At 36.2% G+C, this 23,529-nt stretch overlaps 1 protein-coding gene across 1 annotated transcript in view; it reads right to left on the bottom strand.

The window, feature by feature from the left end:
- Positions 1 to 23,529, bottom strand: part of LOC132490490 (EGF-like and EMI domain-containing protein 1) — a 505,293-nt gene that overhangs the window by 11,009 nt on the left and 470,755 nt on the right. The window contains 2 exon segments of the mRNA XM_060098831.1: positions 2,105 to 2,227; positions 3,932 to 4,051. Of these exon segments, the coding sequence (XP_059954814.1) occupies positions 2,105 to 2,227; positions 3,932 to 4,051 (243 nt within the window).

Below are 23,529 nucleotides of genomic sequence, written 5' to 3'. Positions count from 1 at the left end.
GATAGCAAATAATCATTATTTACTCAATATATTAAATATTCATTAAATACATACGGAACTTAGGTTCACTATATACTGCTTGGTAGTTTGGGGACAGTTTTATTTAACCATGCTAGATCTGGAATTTTCTAATTTCTAATCACAAGATAGTGATAGTTCATTCATAGCACACTTTGAGGATTTGATGTTTATGCTATACAGTATTTTGAGAGCCTCTGAGAAGAAATGATATAAATACAAAATATTGTTGTCCTAGGAAAAAGTTAAAACAATATTTGCCTAAAATATACTGTTACATGAAGAACACGTAATTCATTGTTTTTTTCTTTTTAAAAATTCATTTATTTTTGGCTGTGTTGGGTCTTCTTTGCTGCACACGGGCTTTCTCTAGTTGCAGCGAGCTGGGGCTGCTCTTTGTTGTGGTGCAAGGGCCTTCTCATTGAGGTGACTTCTCGTTGCAGAGCATGGGCTCCAAGCACGTGGGCTTCAGTAGTTGTGGCACGCGGGCTCACTAGTTGTGGCACACAGGCTCACTATTTGTGGCTTGTGGACTCTAGAGTGCAGGCTTAGCAGTTGTAGCACACTGGCTCAGTTTCTCTGCAGCATGTGGGATCTTCCTAGACCAGGGCTCGAACCCATGTCCCCTGCATTGGCAGGCGGATTCTTAACCACTGTGCCACCAGGGAAGTCCCTCATTGTTAAACATTACCATGTTCTGAAAACATTTACCCCACCTACAAATTTTAAAGCACTCAAAATACCAGTTTTCACCAAGAAAGTTTTGTATGGCAGTTAGTAAATATTGAGGTCTGGTGAGAGCTATACAAAGAACTTAGCCAAATATTCACATGAGGGAAATAAATGTAAAAATACACTTCTACCAAATGTATTCAACTCTAGGGCAAATTGCTTTCCCAAGTGACTTTCACAGAAAGCCTATACCTCATGACTCATTAGCAATAATGACCCCCTCTTTCATGATAACTGAAAACTCACCAGTCAGATTGCAAGGGATTTTATTTCAGGCATCTGTAAAATGTACTCATCTCCTAAACCTCTGGCCACATTAAAAAGCCAAAATATTAATAAGAAAGGAAAACCCATCCACATTTTTCTCTGCCTGAAAGGACTCCTCAGGGCATTGAGAGAAAGATTCACTTCAAAAGAAGTTATATCCTAATTAGTAGTTAATTCTTCTCTCCCATGTTATTTAGTTTGCTTTTTAAAAGACAAATATCACTGCAGCAAAACTGCCCTGTCTTTAAGCAGTAGAAATATACCAACAGACCTTAAGGCTACACTGACAACCCAGGCATTAAAGAATTAGAGTTTTATGCAGTGGAAGTGAATGAAAAACTTAGTGACCTTAAGAATGTCTCTTCATGAGAGAACTTAGGTAAAAACACTACATAATTTATTCTGTTTATCATTAACCTTATTCTACTTCCTTAATTAAAACGGATCAAGAGACATATGATGTCTAGAAACACATAACAAAGTTAAAAGGATAGTATATTTGGAGCCTAAAGACCCTAGTTCAAGTCCCGGTTCTGTCACTTACTCATTTGCATAATTGAATTTTTGACTTCTGCCCGGAATGGATGGTTTACTAAGATGTGGAGAACTGGAAAGGGCATCTTTGGAACTGAGATGGGAAATCAGACGTGGTATTACAATCTAGAGCTGCCCCTTGTGCTGCTGGTTCCTTCAGTCCTGCTAGTTCCTTTTTCCTGAGTTTTACACTGGAATTATTAGTGTTCAATAAATATTGCACAGCAGAGGTGGTGAAGGAAGACAGACTCTTCACAAAGGACAGCCATGGGTTCAAGAGAGCCCCGAGTCAGAAGACCTGAGACTTAGTCCTTGTGGTCTACACTGTGGATCATGATGCCGACCATTTTCTGTTGACTCTGGGCCCCTGTTTTGTCAAATTAAAATGAGGGGGCTGGCCTTCGAAGCTCCCACACCCAGCCTACTCCAGTGGAAAACATTCTCAGGAGCTTCCACTTTAGCAAGACATTCAGTGTAGTTCTTTTGTTTGTTACTCTTGTTTAATACTTGTAAAATGCCACACATTTCCTGGGCTGCGATTATTGCCACTTACTGGAACACTGTTTTCCATCAGCTCCCAGCTCAAAACCAGGGTGGCAGGCACAAATGAAAGATTCCATGGTGTTCACACAGCGATGGCTGCAGGAAGCAAGCCCTTCAGCACACTCGTTTACCTCTGCAGAAAGAGATACACAGGAGCTGTGTCTTCAGAGCTGGAATTAAGGTTTGTTTGTAAACTATAAAAATGCACTAAAACATCCCCTGCCTCTCAACCCCCAACATCAAACGTAACAGTAAAATACCACATAGGCTCCATATTTGCAAATAAACCAACTGCGAATGACATGAACTCTACTGTAGGTCTTATGTTCTCAAACACTTCTTTCTACCTATTAGAACCTACTAGTATCTACTAATTTGAAGAAAGAGAAAACAAACAAAAAATAGACCTTTTCTATCCTCTAATAATACAGGCAGAAATCACTGTAATTTGTCTTCATGAATATATATCAAATTCTTAACCAAAAATGGTATCTCTCTGATTTAAGACAGCACAAGTGGCCATACACAAGGCAGATTTGGAGTCTTCATATGTAGCAATCCATGGTGTATATTGTACATATGATTGTTACAGGGCAATGCCATTTAAACACTGGTGCCCTCTCTCTCTCCTGACACTGATGGCCAAGTCTATTCAGTATAACATCATTTTGTGGCCCATGTAGTTTCTGCAGGCCCCCCCCTCTTTAAATGGATAGGTCTCACCATTATTTTCCCAAATAGAACCTCCTCCTTGTATGGTCCTGCATGCCACCCCCCACCAGGACTCTTAAGAGAAATACTCATTTTTCTAAGGTATTTATAAAACCCTACATAGGCAGTAACTTTGGGGACAGACCTTTTAGGAATAATGTACCAGATATTATTAAAATAAAAATTTGAAAAAGATATTATATAGATAAGTATGGATATATCTATATATGTATACATTTGTCAATTTTCCACAAATTTTAATAAGATCCTATTCTGTGTCAGAAACTCAGTAAGGTAGGTGCTATGCAAACAGAGGACCAAAGCAGAAATGTTCTCTGTCAGAAAAGTACGTTAACATAATCCACAGAAAACTTTATCTTGGCTTTGGCTTAAAGAAAAAAAAAATTAACTTCACACTAATTTTTATGTCTAATTCTTTTTCAATTTCTTAAAGTGTTTATCAGTCCCATAAGTCAGGAAACATTTTGTATTTTCTTAATTAATGCAAATAAAGTGTTTCTCATTTCATGGAAATGCTGTGATAAAAATGAAGGATTCTGTGATTTCTCAGAAGTTATTAAAACAAAGACAGTCCCACAGGAATGACTTCATTTATCAGTTCTGGTCACGAAGTAATTTATCACTTTCATCTTTGAATTGAAGTGTGTCTGTTTTGCTATTTCTAGGAAACAGAAATATGTAACCTTGTAGTTACAGAGTTTCTTCCTTTTTGGTTTTAATTATTCCTAACTTCTGAGAGCACTCATTTGCACATAGTTGCTTTTCAAAGGTTATCCCCACCTTCTGTAGCCTATAATAAAAAACTCCCTGTGAGGTTATGGAAGGTTTTGAAATATTAATTCTGGAATTCACTTCAGAATGAAAAACAGAAAACAAAAAGAATTAATTCTGAAACTACACCAGATCATTTTTTGTAACTAAAAATTTCACTGAGTTTTTACAGTTTCATAAAAATACCTTTCAGAATGATCAAATAAGAATATAAATGTTCTTTTTTAAGTATAAATGAAAATACCTTTCTCCTAGCTGTTCTGACTATTCAAAACTGAATTACCACAGAATTTCAAACAATTACCCAATTAATCCATCAGTTTCAACTTCCAACATGCACAGGCCTTTTTGTATTCAGACAGCTGGTACCCTGGGTGACAGGCACTCCTGGCCATGCCATGCTCACTCTGACAGATGTGAGCACATCCATTTCCACCCATGCAGGGGTCCATCGCTAAAAGCAATTAAGCAGTGATAGTTTTCAATTCATTAACTTTAGAAAGATGTACAAAGCAGAAGTGTAGAGAAAGGTAAAAGAGGACTGGGACAGGAGGATTTCTTACATAAAGATGGTAAGGCCTCTGGAAAGTCTTTCCCACTTTCAGATGACGCTAATCCAACAAAACATTTCCCACTTTGTGATCTGAACTCCAAAATCTGAACAAATCCAAACATGGATCAAGGTCAAAGAACTGGCTAATTTTACTCTTCTCAAAAGTCCATCTGCTGCCCTCTTGTACCCAAAGTTAAACAGAATCAGCAGGAACTCCTCCACACACCTTCGCATTTTTTCTCCTTCTCTCCCCACCTTTTCTACTCCTTTGAGCAGCAATTATCCTCAGATAAACCTTTCACCTCCTCTAGATCTCCTCTGCCTTTGGATAAGCAACCACGGTGCCAAGAAAAGGCCAATTGGAGCAACACGGGAGAGTCTTAGCTACAGCTGCCATGGAGCTGAAATAAAGAAGTTCAGATCCCACTGGAATTAGTGAGTAACCTCCTTCTGATCTCCTTTTCCCCTCACTTGCTCTCTTCTTAGTCTTAGTCATATTCTCTGGATGTCCAAGGTAATGTGAAGCCACACGTCTTATAAGGAGTACCTCCCCACAGAGCTTATTTGTTGAATTGATGAGCTAAGTGATCCTGGTCTGACTCTGTAAATCAGCCTTGGCTACATTACAAGCTGCTGGGGTGGGAATTCCTACTCCTGTATGTTCCCCATTTCCCTTTTTAAAATAATGCACAGAATATAAAAAGCAGAAAAATGAATAAAGCTACCTTGCTCCCACATTCACCCAGTTTCAATGTAACAACTACCACAAAATGTAAGCTGGCAGTACATTAATGCTTGCATGCTTTTGTTAATTTCCTGTAAATCCTTCCAGACTTTATGAAAATATAAGTGATACAAATATCTATCTATCTATCTATCTACCTATCTATCTATCTATCTATCTATCTATCACAGATACAATATACATTGTTCTACTTCTTGCTTTTATGTAGGGAGAGATTGAATTGAATTTGTGGATCAATTTGGGGGAGTATTGCCATTTGAACAATATTAAGTTATCTGATCTATGAACGCGAGATGTCTTTCCATTTATTTTAGTATCTAACTTATTTCAACAATGTTTTACAGTTTTCATTATATAATTTTGGCACTTCTTTTGTTAAATTTGTTCCTATGTATTTTATTCGATGCTATAATAACTAGAATCGTTTCTTAACTTTACTTCCAGATTTTTCATTGCTAGTGTATAGAAATCCAATTGATTTTTATAGTTTGATCTTTAATCCTACAGCTTAGTTGGATTTCCTTGTTAATTCTAATAGTTTTTTTAGGTGGATTCCTTAAAATTTTCTGTTACAAGATCCTGTCATCTGTGAACAGAGATATCTTACTTCTTCCTTTCTAGTCTGGATATCTTCTATTTTCTTGCCTTTTTACTCTGGCTAGAACTTGCAGTACAATGTTGAATGGAAGTGGCATGAATAGATATCCTTGCCTCATTCCTGATTATACGGGGAAAGCTTTTAGCACTTCACTATTTAATGTAAAGTTACTGTGTGTTTCTCATAGGTTCCATTTATTAGGTTGAGGAAGTTCTCTTCTATTTCTAGTTTGTTGAGTTCTTTTATCATGGAAGGGAGTTGGATTTTGTCAAGTTTTTTTTCTTGCATCTATTGAAATGATCAGGTGGGGTTTGATATGGTATATTACATTAATTGATTTTCAGATGTTGAACCTACCTTGATTTCCTGAGATAAATCCTAATTGATCATAGTGTATAATCAGTTTTATAAATTGTTGGATTTGGTTTACTAATATTTTGCTGAGGATTTTTACATCTACATGCATAAGAGATATTGGTCTGTAGTTTTCTTTTTTGTGAAATCCTTATCTGATTTTGGTATCAGGGTAATACTGGCCCCATGGAATGATCTGGGAATTGTTCTCTCCTCTTCTATATTTTGGGATAATTTGTGAAGAATCTGTATTAATTTTTCTTTAAATGTTTGGTATGATTTACCACTGAAACCATCTCAGTTTAAACTTTTCTTTTGGGAAGTTTTTTTTGTTTGTTTGTTTGTTTGTTTTTGGGTTTTTTTGCGGTACGCAGGCCTCTCACTGTTGTGGCCTCTCCCGTTGCGGAGCACAGGCTCAGCGGCCATGGCTCACCTGCCCAGCCGCTCCGCGGCATGTGGGATCTTCCCGGACCGGGGCACGAACTCGTGTCCCCTGCATCGGCCGGCAGACTCTCAACCACTGTGCCACCAGGGAAGCCCTGGGAAGTTTTAAAATTACTAATTCTATCCCTCTCTCTCTCTCTCTCTTTTTTTTCCCCCAGTAGCATGTGTGTATGTCACACTAAAATACTACACTATTTTATTTACTTATTTTTTTACCTTTTTTTTTACAATTTAAATATAGTTAAGGAACAGTATTATGTCAGTTTCAGGTGTATACCATAGTGATTTGACATTTAAATACATTATGAAATGGTCACCATGATAAGTTTAGCTTTACTTATTAAATGTCTAACCAGATTTTCTATTTCTGTAGAAGTCAGTTTCAGTAGTTGTTGTCATTCTAGGAATGTGTTCATTTCATCTAAGTTATCTAATCTGTTGTGACACAGTTGTTCATAGTATATCCTATTTTCTTTTTAAATTTCCTTAGGGTCAGTAGTGATGTCCCTCTTTCATTAATGATTTTAGTTATTTGAGTCATCTTTCTTTTTTCCTTTGTCACTAGCTAAATGTTTGTTGATTTTATTGACACTTTCAAAGAACCAACTTTTAGTTTTAATTAATTTTCTCTCCTGTTTTTCTATTCTCTATTTCATCAATTTCTATACAAATCTTTATTACTGCCTTCCTTCTTTTCTTACCTTTTCTCATCCTTTTTCTCCTTGTGTTGCTCCTGCCCAGTATCAACTCTCTAAAAACTCTTACATTAGAGTCTGCAGATTCAATCTGCCCCACAATTTCACAAAAGTAAAATTTGCTGGACCTTTTTGGTTTTGCTTGTTTTCTTCATTTTTTTCTGTATACTTTGTCACAGGTTAAGAAAAAGATGTTGACCTACACAGACATGTTTATACCAGAAACTTACTTTCTTTACACCATAACCTCTACCACCAGCTTTTAAGACCAGTGGTCCCCAACCTTTTTGGCACCAGGGACTGGTATTGTGGAAGAAAATTTTTCCATGGAAGTTGGGGGAGATGGTTCAGGTGGTAGGCAAGTGATGGGGAGTGATGGGAGGCAGCAGATGAAATTTCACTCGCTCGCCTGCCACTCACCTCCTGCTGTGTGGCCCGGTTCCTAACGGGCTGCAGACCAGTACCGGTCTGCAGCCTGGGGGTTGGGGACCCCTGCTTAAGACAATGGGAGAGGTAACTTTTCTTAACTCTGAAAAGTGAGAAGTCAATTCCACCAGAGGCAAGATTATAAAGCAGACTGCAGTTGTCTTTGATATGTTCTTCTCATTGATGACTACCTCTGGGAGCTTCTCTAAATTTACTTTAATCTCTTATTGCCCTTAATGCCTTCTTGATGCCCAAGGTCTCCAACTATGAGGGTTACCGGTCCAGAAAATGGCTGCATATAACCTCCCTACAGCAAGCCATTGTACTGTCAAAACTCCCTTCTGTTTTTGAGACTGATTTTAACTGTAAACTTAAGGATTGGGCTCTAGAAAAAAACATATGGATTGGACTCTAGAAAAACCATAAAATAAATCTCCTACAATGAAGCATTTGATTGTAAATTTGCAACTTTTATTCTCAGCTGCAGAACATAGGAGGGCATTTGAAAGTAGAATGTGGGCCACAAGTATTATTTTCAGTCAAGAAGGACTGAAAAGACATTAGAATGTTTATCTTGTGTTTAGAGATAAAGGACAGTGCCCTTTACGTAGTAGCACTTAAATGGGCATTGTGATCCTCCAAGAGTAACCGTAACTGGGCTTACCTTCTACAATAAACAACGGATATTGGTCAACAGACAGCACAGGATGTGGAACACAGAGCAAAGAGAAACAAAAAGCTCAATTATTGCTGAGTTCTGCTGGAGGCAAATTCTGGATTACAGCACATGAAACAGAAACCAAAGGAGAGCTCAATGATCTTCCTAAACTGGAGAGACAGATCCCACATCATGATTCTTAAGGCAAGTAGAATTTGTGGAGTGCTGGAAAGGGGGTGGGAGAGTGTTATGTGGAGAAAAAAAAAAACCCTCCAAAATCTATATAATGATCCTCTTGAACCTTTGACTAAATATAATTCAATGTATACATAGGGTAAATCTCCATGAAGTCAGACAAAGAACAACACACTGGAAAGAAGAATGAGGGTAACTGTTAGCCAAACAATTCCCAGACCACACACAGAGCCAGGAATCAGTCCTCAGCAGCCAAAGTGGAGAAATGTTGTTGACTACACAGGGCATTCAGTAGAGATTCCAGAAGGGCCATGGCTAAGTAGTATGGCTAATTGAATCCCAGAGTAAAGTTTACTCTAGGTTCGCCCTAACAAATCTTAAAAACAGTGCTTGACAGGATTAAACTAGTCTGTACATGAGTTAACTTGGCATCCAGAAAAAAATGTATGATATTTTTTAAAGGAGTACAACAAAAGCTAGCACTCAACCATGTAAAATTCATAATGTCCCATACCACATGAAAAATTAATAAACATCCGTAAAGAGTAAGAAAATGTGACCCATAATCAAGAAAATACTCACACAGTAAAAACAGACTTAGAAATATTAGTGATGATTAAATCAGCAGATAAGGACATTAAAGTAGCACTATAAATAAACCAAATATGCCTAAAGAATTAAAGAAAAAATGCATTTAATAAGGAGGAAAATAGAAGATATTAAAAAACTACAAAAGGGAACTTTTGGAGAAGAAGAATACCAGATCTGAAATAAAAATTTCACTAAATGGGATTAACAGCAGATTAGATAATTAGAAAATTATGGAACTTGAAAAAACTTAGAATTACAAATTATCCAAAATGAAGCAAGGAAAGAAAAGAAAAAGAACGGCCTACACAATTTAAATAAGAAAGTATGAGTGACCAGTAGGACAATATTAAGCAGACAATATCAAGTAATTTGAATTTTAGAAGGAGATTCTCTAGTCAAAGTACCAGGAAAGAGGCAGCCTAACAAGACAGCAAATTTCTACAAAATAACCACTCTGCTGTAGCCAAACATGACACCAGAGGTTGAGTGGCAAGGCCAGACTATCCCCCTCACCAGGCTGTAATGAGGTGTTTCTCCCCCTCCCTTGGGGTGGTATCAGAGGAAGGTTTTGGTTTTCACCACCACTCTGATAATGAGCCCACTCCACCATGGTATCCATTAAAGCCATATGGGAACAGTAAATAGGCACATCTACACTTCCTAGCCAAGTGGCATCAGTGGCAGCCCAGTGCAGAGCTAGAATTCCCATCCCTGCACAGAAGTAATGAGTCATACTCTCCTCAGGAGTTCACAGAAGCCAGATAGGAAACTTGGACTTCTACCTCAATCAGGCAATAACAGGTGGCATTCTCCTCTTATCTTTCCTAGAGTTGTGTCAAAGAAAACCAACTAAGATAGAAGATTTAAATGAGATATAAAGTCTCATAACATAATACACAAAATGTCCAGGTTTCAATAGAAAATCACTAATAATATCAAGAATCAGGAAAATCTCAAAATGATTTAAAAAGTCAACCAATAAATGCCAATATCAAAATGTTAGAAATGTTAGAATTATCTGACAAAGATTTTAAAGCCACTATTATAAAAATGCTTCAATGAGCAATGACAAACATGCTTAAAACAAATGAAAGAGAGTCTCAGCAAAGAAATAGAAGATATGAAGAACCAAATGGAAATTTCAGAACTGAAGAGCACAATAACTGAAATAAAATATCAATGGATGTGCTAAAAAGCAGAATGGAGGGGACAGAGGGAAGAATCGGCAGATGGAAGATAGAACAATAGAAATAACCTAACTGAACAACAGAGAGAAAACAGACTGAAAAAGAAAAGAAAAAAAGTGGAGCCTCAGATACCTATGGAACTATGACAAAGCTATATAGCATTGTGTCAATTAAGTCTTAGGGGATAGAAGAGCGAAAGTGGGGCTGAAAATATGTTCAAAGAAATGAGTCAAAAAATGTATCAAATTTGATAGGACATAAATCAAATTTGATAGGACATAAATCTACAGATCCAAAAACTTGAGTGAAGCCCAAGCAAATTAACCCCCCCAAAACCGACCCTAAGGTACACCATAGTCAAACTTCCAACAATTAAAGTCAAAGGAAAAATCCTTAAAGCAACAAGAAAGAAATGATACCTTATCTATCAGAGAAAAATGTGAAATAACAAAAGATTTCTCATCAGGAATCATGGAAATCGAAGGAAGTGACAACATTTTTCAACTGATGAAAAAAAACACAACCCAGGATCCTATATCCAGCAAAATTACACTGCAGGAACGAAGGAGAAACCAAGACCTTCCCACATGATGGAAAGCTAAGAGAATTTATCTCCAGCACACTACTCTGAAATAATGTAATTTTTCTAAATAGAAGGGAAATTATTTTTTAAAAAAAGGGAATAGTGGAACATCAGGAAGAAAGAAAGAACAAGAGCATCAGAAAGAAAAAAAAGAGCAAGAATAAGAAATATTCTCATTTATAATTCCTTTTCTTAATTTTATTATTCTTATTAATATTTATATATATATTATTTATATATAAATACAAAAAACTTTTCTTCCCCTCTTGAATCTTCTAAATTATACTTAATAACTGAGCAAAATCTATAAAATTGTCTGATGTGGTTATAAATGTACATAGAGGAAATAGTTAAATAATTACATATGAATGGAGAAGAGTAAAGAGAGAGTAGTTAAGGCTTCTACACTTCACTTGAATTGGTAAAATGATTCTACCAGTAGATAAGTCAGTTATACACAATATAATACCTGAAACAACCAGTAAAAAGCTAGGTAAAGAGATACACTCAAAACTGTTATGGGGCTTCCCTGGTGGCGCAGTGGTTGAGAGTCTGCCTGCCGCTGCAGGGGGCACGGGTTCATGCCCCGGTCTGGGAAGATCCCACATGCCTCAGAGTGGCTAGGCCCATGAGCCATGGCCACTGAGCCTGTGCATCCAGAGCCTGTGCTCTGCAATGGGAGAGGCCACAATAGTGAGGGGCCCGTGTACCACAAAAAAAAACTGTTATGAATAAAATGAAATGGAATTCTAAAAAATGTTATAATAATGCATAGAAAGATAAGAAAAAGATACAGAAAAATTAAAAAAACAAACAATAAGCAGAAAAAAGAAATGGCAGACAAGCTGTGACATATCAATAATAACATCCATGTAAATGGCTTACTATGCCAATTAAAAGGCCCATATTTGAAGAGTAACTTAGAAAACATGACTCAACTATATACTGTCTACATGAAACTCACTCCTAATATGATATAGGCAGGTCAAAAGTAAAAGGATGGAAAAAATACATATCGTGCAAACATTAATCAAAAGAAAGCAGGAATAGTTATATTAATATAAGGTAAAGTAGATCTCAGTGCAAAGAAAATTACTAGAGACAGAAAGAGACATTATATAATAACAAAAGGGTCAATGCACCAAGAAGATGTAACAATCCGAAATGTATATGCACCAAAACAAAAGAACTGCAAAATATGCAAAGCAAAAGCTGATAGAAATGGAGAAATAGACAAATTCACAATTTTGGTTGTAGACTTCAACACCACTCTTTCACCCATTAATAACAGAACAACTAGACAGAAAACCATCATCAAGAACATAGAACTCAAAACCACCATCAATCCATAAGATCCAGTTGACACTTATAAAATACTCTACTCAACAACAGCAGAACATACATTCTTGTCAAGTGCCCACAGAACACTAAACAGAACACATCTTCTATGTAATCCCTAAGCCAAAGAGAAAATCTCTAGAGAAAATCAAAATCATCAAGCTGCATAAAAATAAAAATTCAACATCAAAAATTTGAGGACACAGTTAATGCAGTGCTGAGAGTGAGAGGGAGAGGGAGAGGGAGAGAGATTTGCAGTACTAAATACATTGAAAAGGCCTCAAATCAATAATCTAAGCTCCCACCGTAAGAACTTAAAATAAGAAGAGCAAAAGAAACCCAAATCAAGTAGAGTGAAGAAATAGTAAAAATGAAAGCAGAAAGCAATAAAATTAAAAACAGAAAAAATAGATAATATTATTGAAGCAAAGAGCTGGTTCTTTTTTTTTTTTTTACATCTTTATTGGAGTATAATTGCTTTACAATGGTGTGTTAGTTTCTGCTTTATAACAAAGTGAATCAGCTATACATATACATACATCCCCATATCTCCTCCCTCTTGCTTCTCCCTCGCACCCTCCCTATCCCACCCCTCTAGGTGGTCACAAAGCACCGAGCTGATCTCCCTGTGCTATGTGGCTGCTTCCCACTAGCTATCTATTTTACATTTAGTAGTGTATATATGTCCATGCCACTCTCTCACTTCGTCCCAGTTTACCCTTCCCCCTCCCCGTGTCCTCAAGTCCATTCTCTATGTCTAAGAGCTGGTTCTTAAATCAATAAAATTGGCAATAGTGACTGACAAAGAAAATAAAAGAAAAGATACAAATTACCAATATCAGGCATGAAACAGGATATCACTATAGACCCTGATGACATCAAAAGTATAATAAGGCACTACTGCAAACAACTCTGCCAAATTAGGCAACTTGGATGAAATGGGCTAATTCTTTAAAAGAAATACAAACAACCACAACTCATTCATATGAAATAGAGAATGTGTATAGACCTATAACTCTGAAAAAATTAATTCATCATTTAAACACTCCCCAAAGAGAAATATCCAGGCCCAGATAGTTTCACTGAATAATTATACCAAATGTTTAAAGAAGAATTAACATCAATTCTACAATTTCTTCCAGAAAATAGAAAAACTTTACAATTTATTTATTTTATGAAGCTTGTATTATTCTAATACCAAAGCCCAGTGAAGACAGTACCTAAAAAAGAAAAAAAAAAGAAGAAAGAGAATACTATAGACCAGTATCACTCATCAATAAAAATGCAAAAATCTTTCACAAAATTTCAGCAAATAGAATCCAGCAATATATACACAAATTATGCAACATGACCAAGTAGGTTTAGTTCAGCATGCAAAGCTGGTTCAATGTTCAAAATCAATCAATGTACTCTTCATATTTACAGAACAAAGAAGAAAATTCACATGATAGTATCAATCAATGTCAAAAAACATTTGACATAATACAATGTATTCACGATAAAAAGAAAATGGGAGCACTGAGAACTTCCTCAACTTGATAAAGAGAATATACAAGAAACCTATAACTAACATTCTACTTAACGGTAAAAGACCAAATGATTTCCCCCTAGGATTAGGAACAGCATAAGAATGTTCATTCTCATTGCTCTATGCAACATAGTGCTAAAAATTCTAGCTGGTGCAATCAGGCAAGAAGAGGAAATAAAAGGATCATTGATCAGATAGGAAGAAATAAAACTATTCTTATTTGCATATGACATGATTGTCTGAAAATGCTAAGGAATCTACAAACTCCTAGAATTAAAATGTGAGTTCAGCAAGTCAGCAGGATACAAGATAAACATATAAAAAGAAATTGCATTTATACATACTATTAATGAACATATGGACAGTGAAATTAAAAAGACAAAACATCTGCAATTACTCATTTACAGGACACATTTTATATACTTGAATAGATTACATACAATTCTTTGAAGGCAGGGAGGGACCTGACTCATATAACTTGATATCCCCATATGTCTAGAATCTATATAGAAGGTGCTTTATAAACTGTGGTTTGCTGGAAAGAGGACGCAGCTATCAGAAATTTGCTTTCAGGTATTGATCTGTTAGAAGCTGGAAAATTGAATGACACAATAGATACACAGTGGTAGACTCTAGATGCATATGAGGGAATAGGACCATGTCCTTGCCCTCCTGAACTATTCATTCTGCTGGGTGAGGTAGACAGTATATGAGTAAATCAATAAGAAAAATCATCACAGATTATTCTGAGTGCTGTGAAGGAAATAAACAGGATGATGCGAGAGACAGTAGCTGAAGAGGAGAGCCTGACAGGAAAAGAGAATTTGGGGTAGAGGTCTTAAGACATTGAGGTAGAAAAGGCATAGCATACTCAAGAACAAAAGGAAACCTCTGGATGCACATGTAAGACACTATGGTCCACAGTAAAGATTTTGGAATTAATTTAAGTTCGGTAGTAAGCCATTGAAGATTTTAAATGGAGAAGAGGTAAGGTCAGAAGTAAAATTCCCATGTCTCCCAAATCTTGGTTCAATAATTCTTTATTTTTATTAAAGATGGTTAAAATATGTGTATTTTTTAAGAAAATGCTTCATTACAAAATGGTAGCCCTGAAGCCACATAGGATAAAATCGTTCACTGACTTTGCAATCTTAAGAATCTCTCTGTATCTTGCATTCTTATGCACAGTTAAGGCATTTCAAATTCAAAAGAAATTGCTGTTTCTTTTTTACTTCTGTGTAACTTGAAGAACACAAATAAAAAGGTAATTTGGATGTATGAGTTTGCGTGGATTTCACTAAATATGTTAGCTTAAGAGCAGTTTAAAATAATACTTTGCAATTTATCTTGAACAGCTCAAACTCTGGCTGAAAATCATTTTAAGGGCTTGATTATTAGTCACAATTATCGAAAATGTTTAAGTAAAAAAATAATTATTTTATTTTATATATTCCCAGTACAACTTAAAACCTTATTTAGGTTCTTAACAAATATGAGATAAAAATATGATTTAAAAATTGGTTATGATTATAATATTTATTTCAAATGAGTGTTTGTCATATACTTCTACTTTCCAAAGAATGTATTGGATAAACAGCCAGAGAGATATTCTTGACTTATTTGTAAAATTAAACACATACAGCCATTTTGCAAACTGAGCCAATTTACACCTCTGAATTTTAAAGAAAAACTTCTTATAGAATCTGTACAAATGTACACTGAGGCAGCTAAATGTTATTTAATTATAATCAGTGACACAAATTTCAAGCTCAACACCAGAATTTTTTCTCCCTTAAAGATGTTCTATTACACTTCAAGTTTTCCAGCCACCAGTCTTCTGACAGTTAAAGACGGAAGAATTAAAGATGCCATGGAAAAGATCTGGCTACTTCTGCTCTTAGTATTAAGACCTCCCAAGACTCTCAGGTAACACTTTCTCAAAATGACTTTCTCAAAAGCACATGTTGGTAACCTCCATGTATACCCCCATAGGCCCCAGAGCATTTGCTAAAGGTATTCACTAGTCAGAGTCCCTTGATTTCCTCTCTCTAGAGTCTCACTTCTTGAGTTTCAAAGAAGCCTGAAAGCCAGTGATTCTATTTGTAAGGTTAAGATATCCACGTTTAACAAAATACCCATGTGGCTAAACAATGCACCTCTTCATATATGAGGGTTTATCGGCATTTTACCAGGGAATATGTTCTGGTCCAAGGAATATATTCCTAATGAAAACTACTTGGATATATGGCAATAAAATATCCCCTCTAAAATCCCAACAGCTTCCTTAATTGTTAATATTTTAAATATATGGGGTCTCTATATGTGCAGCAATTCTGGGTAGAGGACTTCTGTGACCTTGGCATTGTTCTCTGGATCAATTCTTACTCTTTTTTCAAAGCTTAACTTAGATATCATCTCTTAAAAGCTTTTTCTGAAGCCCTTTAGGCTGGTTTACATGCTATGTACTGGGATTCCTGTAATATATTATGTACAACTTTACTACTGTGTACTCTTCATGCATTTGTCTCCCCCACCAGACCATGAGCTTCTTGAGGGCAGGGACCTTTGATTTTTGTATCAAAGAGAACTCTTCACTTCCAACTCCAGTGCCTGGTATATAATAGGAAGTTGGAAATGTCCCTTGCAGGAAGGAAATGAATGACAAAGCAACATGTGAGAGAATGGTGAAGAAGATAAGCAGATTTTCTATCTGGTGAAATACCAAATGACTATCCCAAGCCTGAAAGACAGAAATCCTCAAAGCAAAAATTAGATAAAACAATCATTCATTCCATGCTCTTGAAAAAGAGGCAGAAAACCCCCAAACCTTTAGATTTTCTTTTTAAGTTTTGCTCATTACTAATATTATTCATTTCCTACACTCACTAGATCTGTTAAAGTCCCTCAGAGAGTCAAGATTTATTTCTAGCACAGCATTATGGATCCCTTTCATCTAGTCCTAGATAAAATGCAAGAAATCTATTTAGTTCATGGAGAGAAGTGCGGCCGCCTTTGGAGCTTCTACATTGCTTAATGAACTGCATGTTCACTTGAAAGGCTAATCCCATCCAACTAGATTTAGGGCCATTATGAGGCTTACAAGGGTGCTCAGACATGAAATGCTGGCTAAGAATCTAACTGAGATTCATAATAGACAGCATCCTGGTTTATAGGACAGGGAGGTTGTATTCATCAAAGTACAGTATAAGACTTTGTATTGACTGAATGGAGAAACTAGCCACATCTTCCTGTGCTGCTATAGTTTAGTCTAGCTGTCAGTTTGGCAGTTCCTGGGTTGCAAATTGTGGACACTATTGCTTAACATTCATGTCTGCTTCACATCCCAGCAGTGTCAGTTCACCATCGATGATCATGTTTCCTAACTGCAGTCCAGCCCAGCTGAAGAGCCAGTTTCTAACACAATTGCAGCCAGCTCCAACAAGAGGTCTTGTAGTCAAATGCCACCTTCTCTGAGGCACTCTGGAGACTATCTGCTTTATACAGCATTGATAGATGCAATGAGAAAACCAATGGACAGAAAACAAACACTTTTTAAAGTTAAGTATTTTATATTATTAAAAATTCTAGGGCTTCCCTGGTGGCGCAGTGGTTGAGAGTCCGCCTGCCGATGAAGGGGACACGGGTCCGTGCCCCGGTCCAGGAAGATCCCACATGCCGTGGAGCAGTGGGGCTCATGAGCCATGGCCGTTGAGCCTGTGCATCCAGAGCCTGTGCTCTGCAACGGGAGAGGCCACAACAGTGAGAGGCCCGCGTACCGCAAAAAAAAAACCAATAATAATTCTATTCTTCCTCAGAATTGTTATAATAATTATTGTCTAGAATATTCACATTGACATTTAACAGGTTAGACTTTCAAAATGGCATAGAGAAAAGATAAAAAAGACATGAATTTGTAGCCTGACTGCCAAGGTCACTAGCTCTGTGACCTTGGGACAGTCTTTTGACTTCTAGGAGCTTTTAGCCCCTTAACTGTAAAACAAGCATAATAACAACTACTTCATGGTACTGTTGTAAACATTAAGTGAAATTATGTAAATCAACTAATACAGTATCTGGAATATTGTTCAAATGTTAGGCATTATAAGTGTAAATAAAAAAGAGAGGAATTGAAATGGACAAAAGACTATTAAGCTAACATCAGAAAGAGAGTTTGGGAATTTAATACATTTAAAGTAAAACACCTGTGAGTGATATGAAATCCAGAGTGTATTCAGGTTTGTGAATAGCTAAACCTGACTGAAGTTGAGGAAATAAAAAATCCTTATGTAGGGAGTTAAAAGAATCAAGACAGATACTAAAATCAGCAAAGATGTACTGAATTCTTACTAAGTGTAAGATCCTAGGAGAGAAAGATAAATAAGAACTGACACTATGTGGGGAGATGAACAAGTATGTACAAATGGGAAAAGATGTAGAAAGAGAAGATCAAGTATTAGAAAAAGAACCAGACCAGGTAAGAACAGGGTCTCAAAATCTAAGGGAAGAGACTTTCAAGAAGGAAGTCAAGTGCAAGCTGGGTCAAAACTGCTGAGGGCTGAGAGTCAAAAGAAAGGGCTAGCATGTTATGAGTGCTTTCCTGGTGCTACGTACAGTTTCAGGCACCTCTCACATATTTGTTCAATACATCATTCAAGTAAGATAAGGAAAAGTATTTATTGAATGGTAGTAGGGAACAAGGAGATGAACTGAAGAGATAATAGCTCTGAGCTACATTTGGAAATCTTTAACAAATAATAATACGTATTATAATTATGGACTAATAATTATTAAAATTATGGATAATATATGCTTAATATGTTCCAGGAACTCTTATAAGTGCTTTAAGTGCATTCATTCATTTAATCTTCATAAGAACTCAATGAAGTAGGTACAATTTAAATATCCATTTTATAGATAAAGAAACTGAGGCAGAAACTGTATTCAAGATCCCAAAGCTAAAGAGTGACAGAACTGGGATTTGTGGGAAAAAAAGGGTTTCATACTCAGGAGGCTGGATTCAGAAACTTGTTTAACTTCTACACTATACTAGAGGAGAAGAGGTCTGGGCTCTCTCGTGATAGCTATAGAGATGGGATGCTTACAAAGATAGGTTATAAAGGGTGGTGTACCCAGAAGATAAGTGATGAAAAGACAGAATTAAAGTTGGACAACAATGATAAATACAGAAGACAGAACAGCCAGTGGGGGAATGGGGCTTTTGATCCTGGGAGATGGGAGAAATGGCATTAAAGAAAAATTTGAGAGTGTACAGAAATTGATTCCTAAAACTCAGTAATCAAGTATTGGGACCAGCAAAGTGAGGCTCCTGGAAGCTTGCACTGGATAAAGTATATGTGGTATGAGAACAAGATTTGGTGTCATCAATAACTGAATTCCAGTCCTGACTCTATCAAGAAACAGCTATGTAACCCTGTAGCTGAAAATGTACTCCTCTCTGCTTTAGGGTTCTAACAATAATTTTTGTAAGGAAACTTACTAAGCTCTTTACATGCATTACTTATTTAACCTTCATTCACAATCTTATGACATATGTATGATTATTATGCCCAAATCACAGATGAGGAAATACTAATGAGTTTAAATTAACAGCACATCTTCACAGTGAATGAGGGAGCTGGGATTCCAACCCAGATCTATCTGATCCCATAGTCCTTTATACCACTAGGTCATACTGCTTCTTTAATAACCAGATGTTACCAATGAGAAAAAAATAGGCTTGAGAAACTTGAATCTAATCCACAATGCATAAGTATAGGAATGCAGGAAGTTGAGAGCAATGGCAGCAGTGGCAATTGGGGATCAGTTATTTGAAACTGAGTATGTGTGTAGCACCAACCCCAAGGACCGAGTTGGAGTGCTGGCTAGGGAAAACACCCCCAGAGTTGTGAGCAATTTTTTTTAATGGGGGCACTTGTTGGGTGGGTGATTGAGGTAAGACATGTGCAGGAGTGATTGAAGAGAATTCAATAACATAGGATCATTTCAAAAGTGATAAGAACAGTGAAAATGGATCTTCATTGCTTAGCTTTTCCTAAAGCTGGAAGTTATTTCACAAGAGCTTTCCTCTTAATAATGCAGGAGGAATGTTGGAATACTGATTTACAAATTGGGATACTACATTTTTCAAGGAAAGTCAAATGTTCAAGTATAGTTACAGATATCAGACCTTTCATTTTAATTTTTGGTTCAGAAAATGTTAAAATATAAAAATTTCAAATCATTTCCAAAGTGTTACTATAGCTTAATAACTGTCATCAATAATTTCCATGTATAAAGGCATTTCTAGACATACCAATATTGAAAACAGACACACTTGGAACTTCTATGAAAGCAATGGTAGATATAATTCCTTGATGTATTTGCAAAAGGTACAATAGGTCAACAAAAACCGTTTAACCTCAATGCTCCAATAATCATTTATTCAGCTTCTAGATGATCTCTGTAATTCAAAGGATTCAGGCAAACATTTCCTTAGGTCAAATACCACTAAAATAGGAAACACAGGACACTTTGCAGATCTGGACTTATCAGTCATCAACCCTTACTGAAAGCCTATTATATATGCAAGGCACCTGAGTCTTAAAGATTTTGTCAAATATGAATTTATATGAATCATCTTTTAGACTTCCAAAATACTTCATAAGGTCAGAACAGAATTATTAAGCTTGTTTCCTGCAAGATACACAGTGGTGATGTGATTTTCTAGAAATCAAAACAGGATTTGAATTTAGTGTTCTGTTGTTTCCAGTTTTCAGTCTATGTGTGTAAGGCTGAGGTGCCCTAAGATTTAAGTTCGCATAAAAATTTGATGTCATGAATTGTGCAAATAACCTCTGAACCCTAACAATTTTAACCACTGGAATTTATCTTAAGGAAATTATCATATTGGGTGCAAAGATTTATCTGTAAGAATATTTACTGCAATTTTCTTTAAAATACTTAAAATGTGCAAATCTAATTATCCTACATGAGGATATTGGACTGCAGTTATAAAAACAATGGTATGCTATGCATAGTACAGTCAGCTGGAAAAATCTTGGGTTCCAGAGTTCCAGTTCCTGGGTTCAAATCCTGTTTCTGTCACTTTCACGCTATGAAATCTTGGGCCAATTACCCAACTTCTACTGTGCTTTATTTCCTCTTTTGTACAGTGGGGATGGTAACAGTGCCTACTTCATACAGTTGCTGTGAATTTAAATGAGACAATGCATATAAATGTACTTTTCAGTGGTGTCTGACCCAAAGGTAATTCTAAGTAAATATAAGCTATTATTATAGTGCAGTCATTAAACATCATATGGAAAAATTAAATTTTAGTTAAATTTTTGTAATTAAATTTATTACACTAAATAAGGTTTTAAAATATTTTAATAAGGCAAATTGTATAATGGAAGGTACAGTATAATCTTATGTCATTTACTTATACAAATAAAATACTTGAGAATATATACATCAATACATAAAAATTGTTACTTCTCTATCATGGAATGGGCAGTTTCTACTATTTTTCTTTTGTGTTATTTTATTAACCATTTTTTTTTTTAGATTTCCTTCAATGAACTTGTATTGCTTTTATAACAGAAAGTGTAAAGCAATAAAAATAAAATAAATTGCATGGCATATATTGATCCATGACAAAGGATCAATATATGAGGACCTCAGTAGATATCAATATATGAGGACCTCAGTAGATATAGGTCCTCCAATATTAAGAGGACCTCAGTAGAAGTTGCTGGGTTTAGTATGTCAGTAGTTCCTGAGGCAAGAGATGCTAATGACACCAAAAAGACCACAGGGAGAGGAGAGGTGTGGAGGGGGACTCAGTATATTCAATATAAAGTAATAGAATTTGAGGTTGATGACAGTAGGACCAAAAAGTCAATGTCTGCTGAAAACACAAAAGGTGCAATTTCAACATCAAGATCACTACCACTGAAGTAGAAAGTGATTGTTTCTAATGATCTGGAAATAGAGTGATTTTACCTTGGGTTAAATATGTAAGGCCCTGATTAAATTCAAGCCCTCTTTATGCTTTCTTTGGGATTATTTTTATTTTCAGTTCAGTTTTAGGTGTCATTTCAAGGTCTGAGCAAATCCATCCCCCATGGTAAACGGCAGTGGGATACAAGGGTGGAAGGATCTTCAATCATTCCAAATGGCGGCTATACACCTTTAGTGTTGGTTTCCCTTATGTACTTTTAACCTTGATTTTTTTTGATACTCCTTTTATGATGCCAAATTGTTTGGTAAAAATCACTGCTGGTATCTAAGATGTCATAACATATATACATATATATGTATATATATATATATATATATATATGCACACACATATATATACACACACATATATATATATACATATATATACGTATATACATGTCACATTCCTGTTGCTTTCTCTTTACTGCCTTGGACAGTGACACGTTGTCAGCAAAATCACAGCCCTGTGTTTGTGAGCACTGCAAATGTCCTTCCGACTGCCACATGATTATTTGTGGGTTCTGGATAAAAATAGAGGTGAACCATGAATCATCCCACAGGTCTTTACATTTTCTAAAGTCAACTCCTTTGGCACAGTTGCATGATTTCGAGGTTTTATTAAAAATGGTACAAATCAATGTGATTAAATCAATGAAATTCCAACCACGTGACTTCATAACTGGAAACATAAGTGAATATGATTTAAATAATCCCAATAGCTTTTGATAGAAAAAAATATGTGTGACAGCAAAGTCCCAAACATTAACTTGAAATAAAATAATTAAACTATGCTGAGACAGTCTAAGTCAGTGGTTGGAAAAGGGTCCCACTTCCCTGTCCTGTTATTCAGTATTCCATGAGCTACCTCGAGGAAAAGAGGTGCTACTACCAAACTTCAGTTTACAGCTGAACTAGCCTTTCAATCAAATTTATAATCACCTTCCTAGGGGCAGAAAAATCACTCTCATGCTAACTGCCAAACAAAAAGGAAGTGATCCATAAATGTTTGTTGAACAAATAAATAAAGTCTTCCCATCTTTTGTTGGATTAGGGTTAGATGACTGTAGGCAGAGAATCTGCTTATGTCAACAAAGAACGTAATTATGCAGAGTATTTGCTAATGTCAGTAGTTGCTGGAAGGCAGATTTTTGGGGGACAACTGGAATTTCCTCCTAAGTGTACCAGGATACTAGAAGAAAATGCCTCTGTATCCTGATTTTATCCCAAGTATAACAAAACCACGGTCTTGGGAAGTTTGTCTACACTATATAATATATCAAGTTTTAGTTCACCCACATAATTCTAAAAGCAAGAAACCTTAATATGTTCATTTTCTTCTTCCCACTTCTATCCAAAATTGCCAGTTGTTATTTATTTATTGCTGGCAAACTGTTGATTTTATAGGTGTTGGAACATTAGCCACGATAAGACTATGAACTTGCACTTGTAAATTCACACCCACCTCTGTTGATGCCCAGCAAAATGGCCTCTGTTGCTTTCCTTTGGTTACACAGAATGACTGCAGCAGAATAATTCACAACTCAAAATGTATATAGTTGCTCAGATAAAATATGCATAATTTCAATTACAAAGATCACTTTTTGTCAGTGGTGTTAAAATAGGTAGGGTATGTTTTCTTTCAGTGTATAATGGGGGTCTCTGCCTTACCCTACCCGCTGTGCAGTATTGTAAACTTGATCCCAATTGCCCTCTAGTCTTTTGCTTAGGAAAGTAAATTCTAGGGTTCATGAAAAGCTGTCATTCTTTTGCATAACTTCAAGTGGTCTGAGAAAGATCTCTAATTAAGGAACCCCTAGGATGTGTAGACTGAAGGGAGCTCATATCTCTGACAGTGAAAAGGCTTAGGGACAGAGGAGCAGTGATACAGCACTAAATCCCAAGGGAGGTTAGTGAGGAGAGTTTGGTTGCCAGGTTGGAGATAATGTTGACTAGAAGACTAGAAGGGGAGAAAACATTGGGATAGTTAGGAAAAGAAAAACCCCCAAAGACCTAATTTGGAAAAAAAAAAGTTG

Source organism: Mesoplodon densirostris, chromosome 5, assembly GCF_025265405.1.
Source record: "Mesoplodon densirostris isolate mMesDen1 chromosome 5, mMesDen1 primary haplotype, whole genome shotgun sequence".
NCBI lineage: Eukaryota > Metazoa > Chordata > Mammalia > Artiodactyla > Ziphiidae > Mesoplodon > Mesoplodon densirostris.
This window is presented reverse-complemented; position numbering and strand designations above follow the sequence as displayed.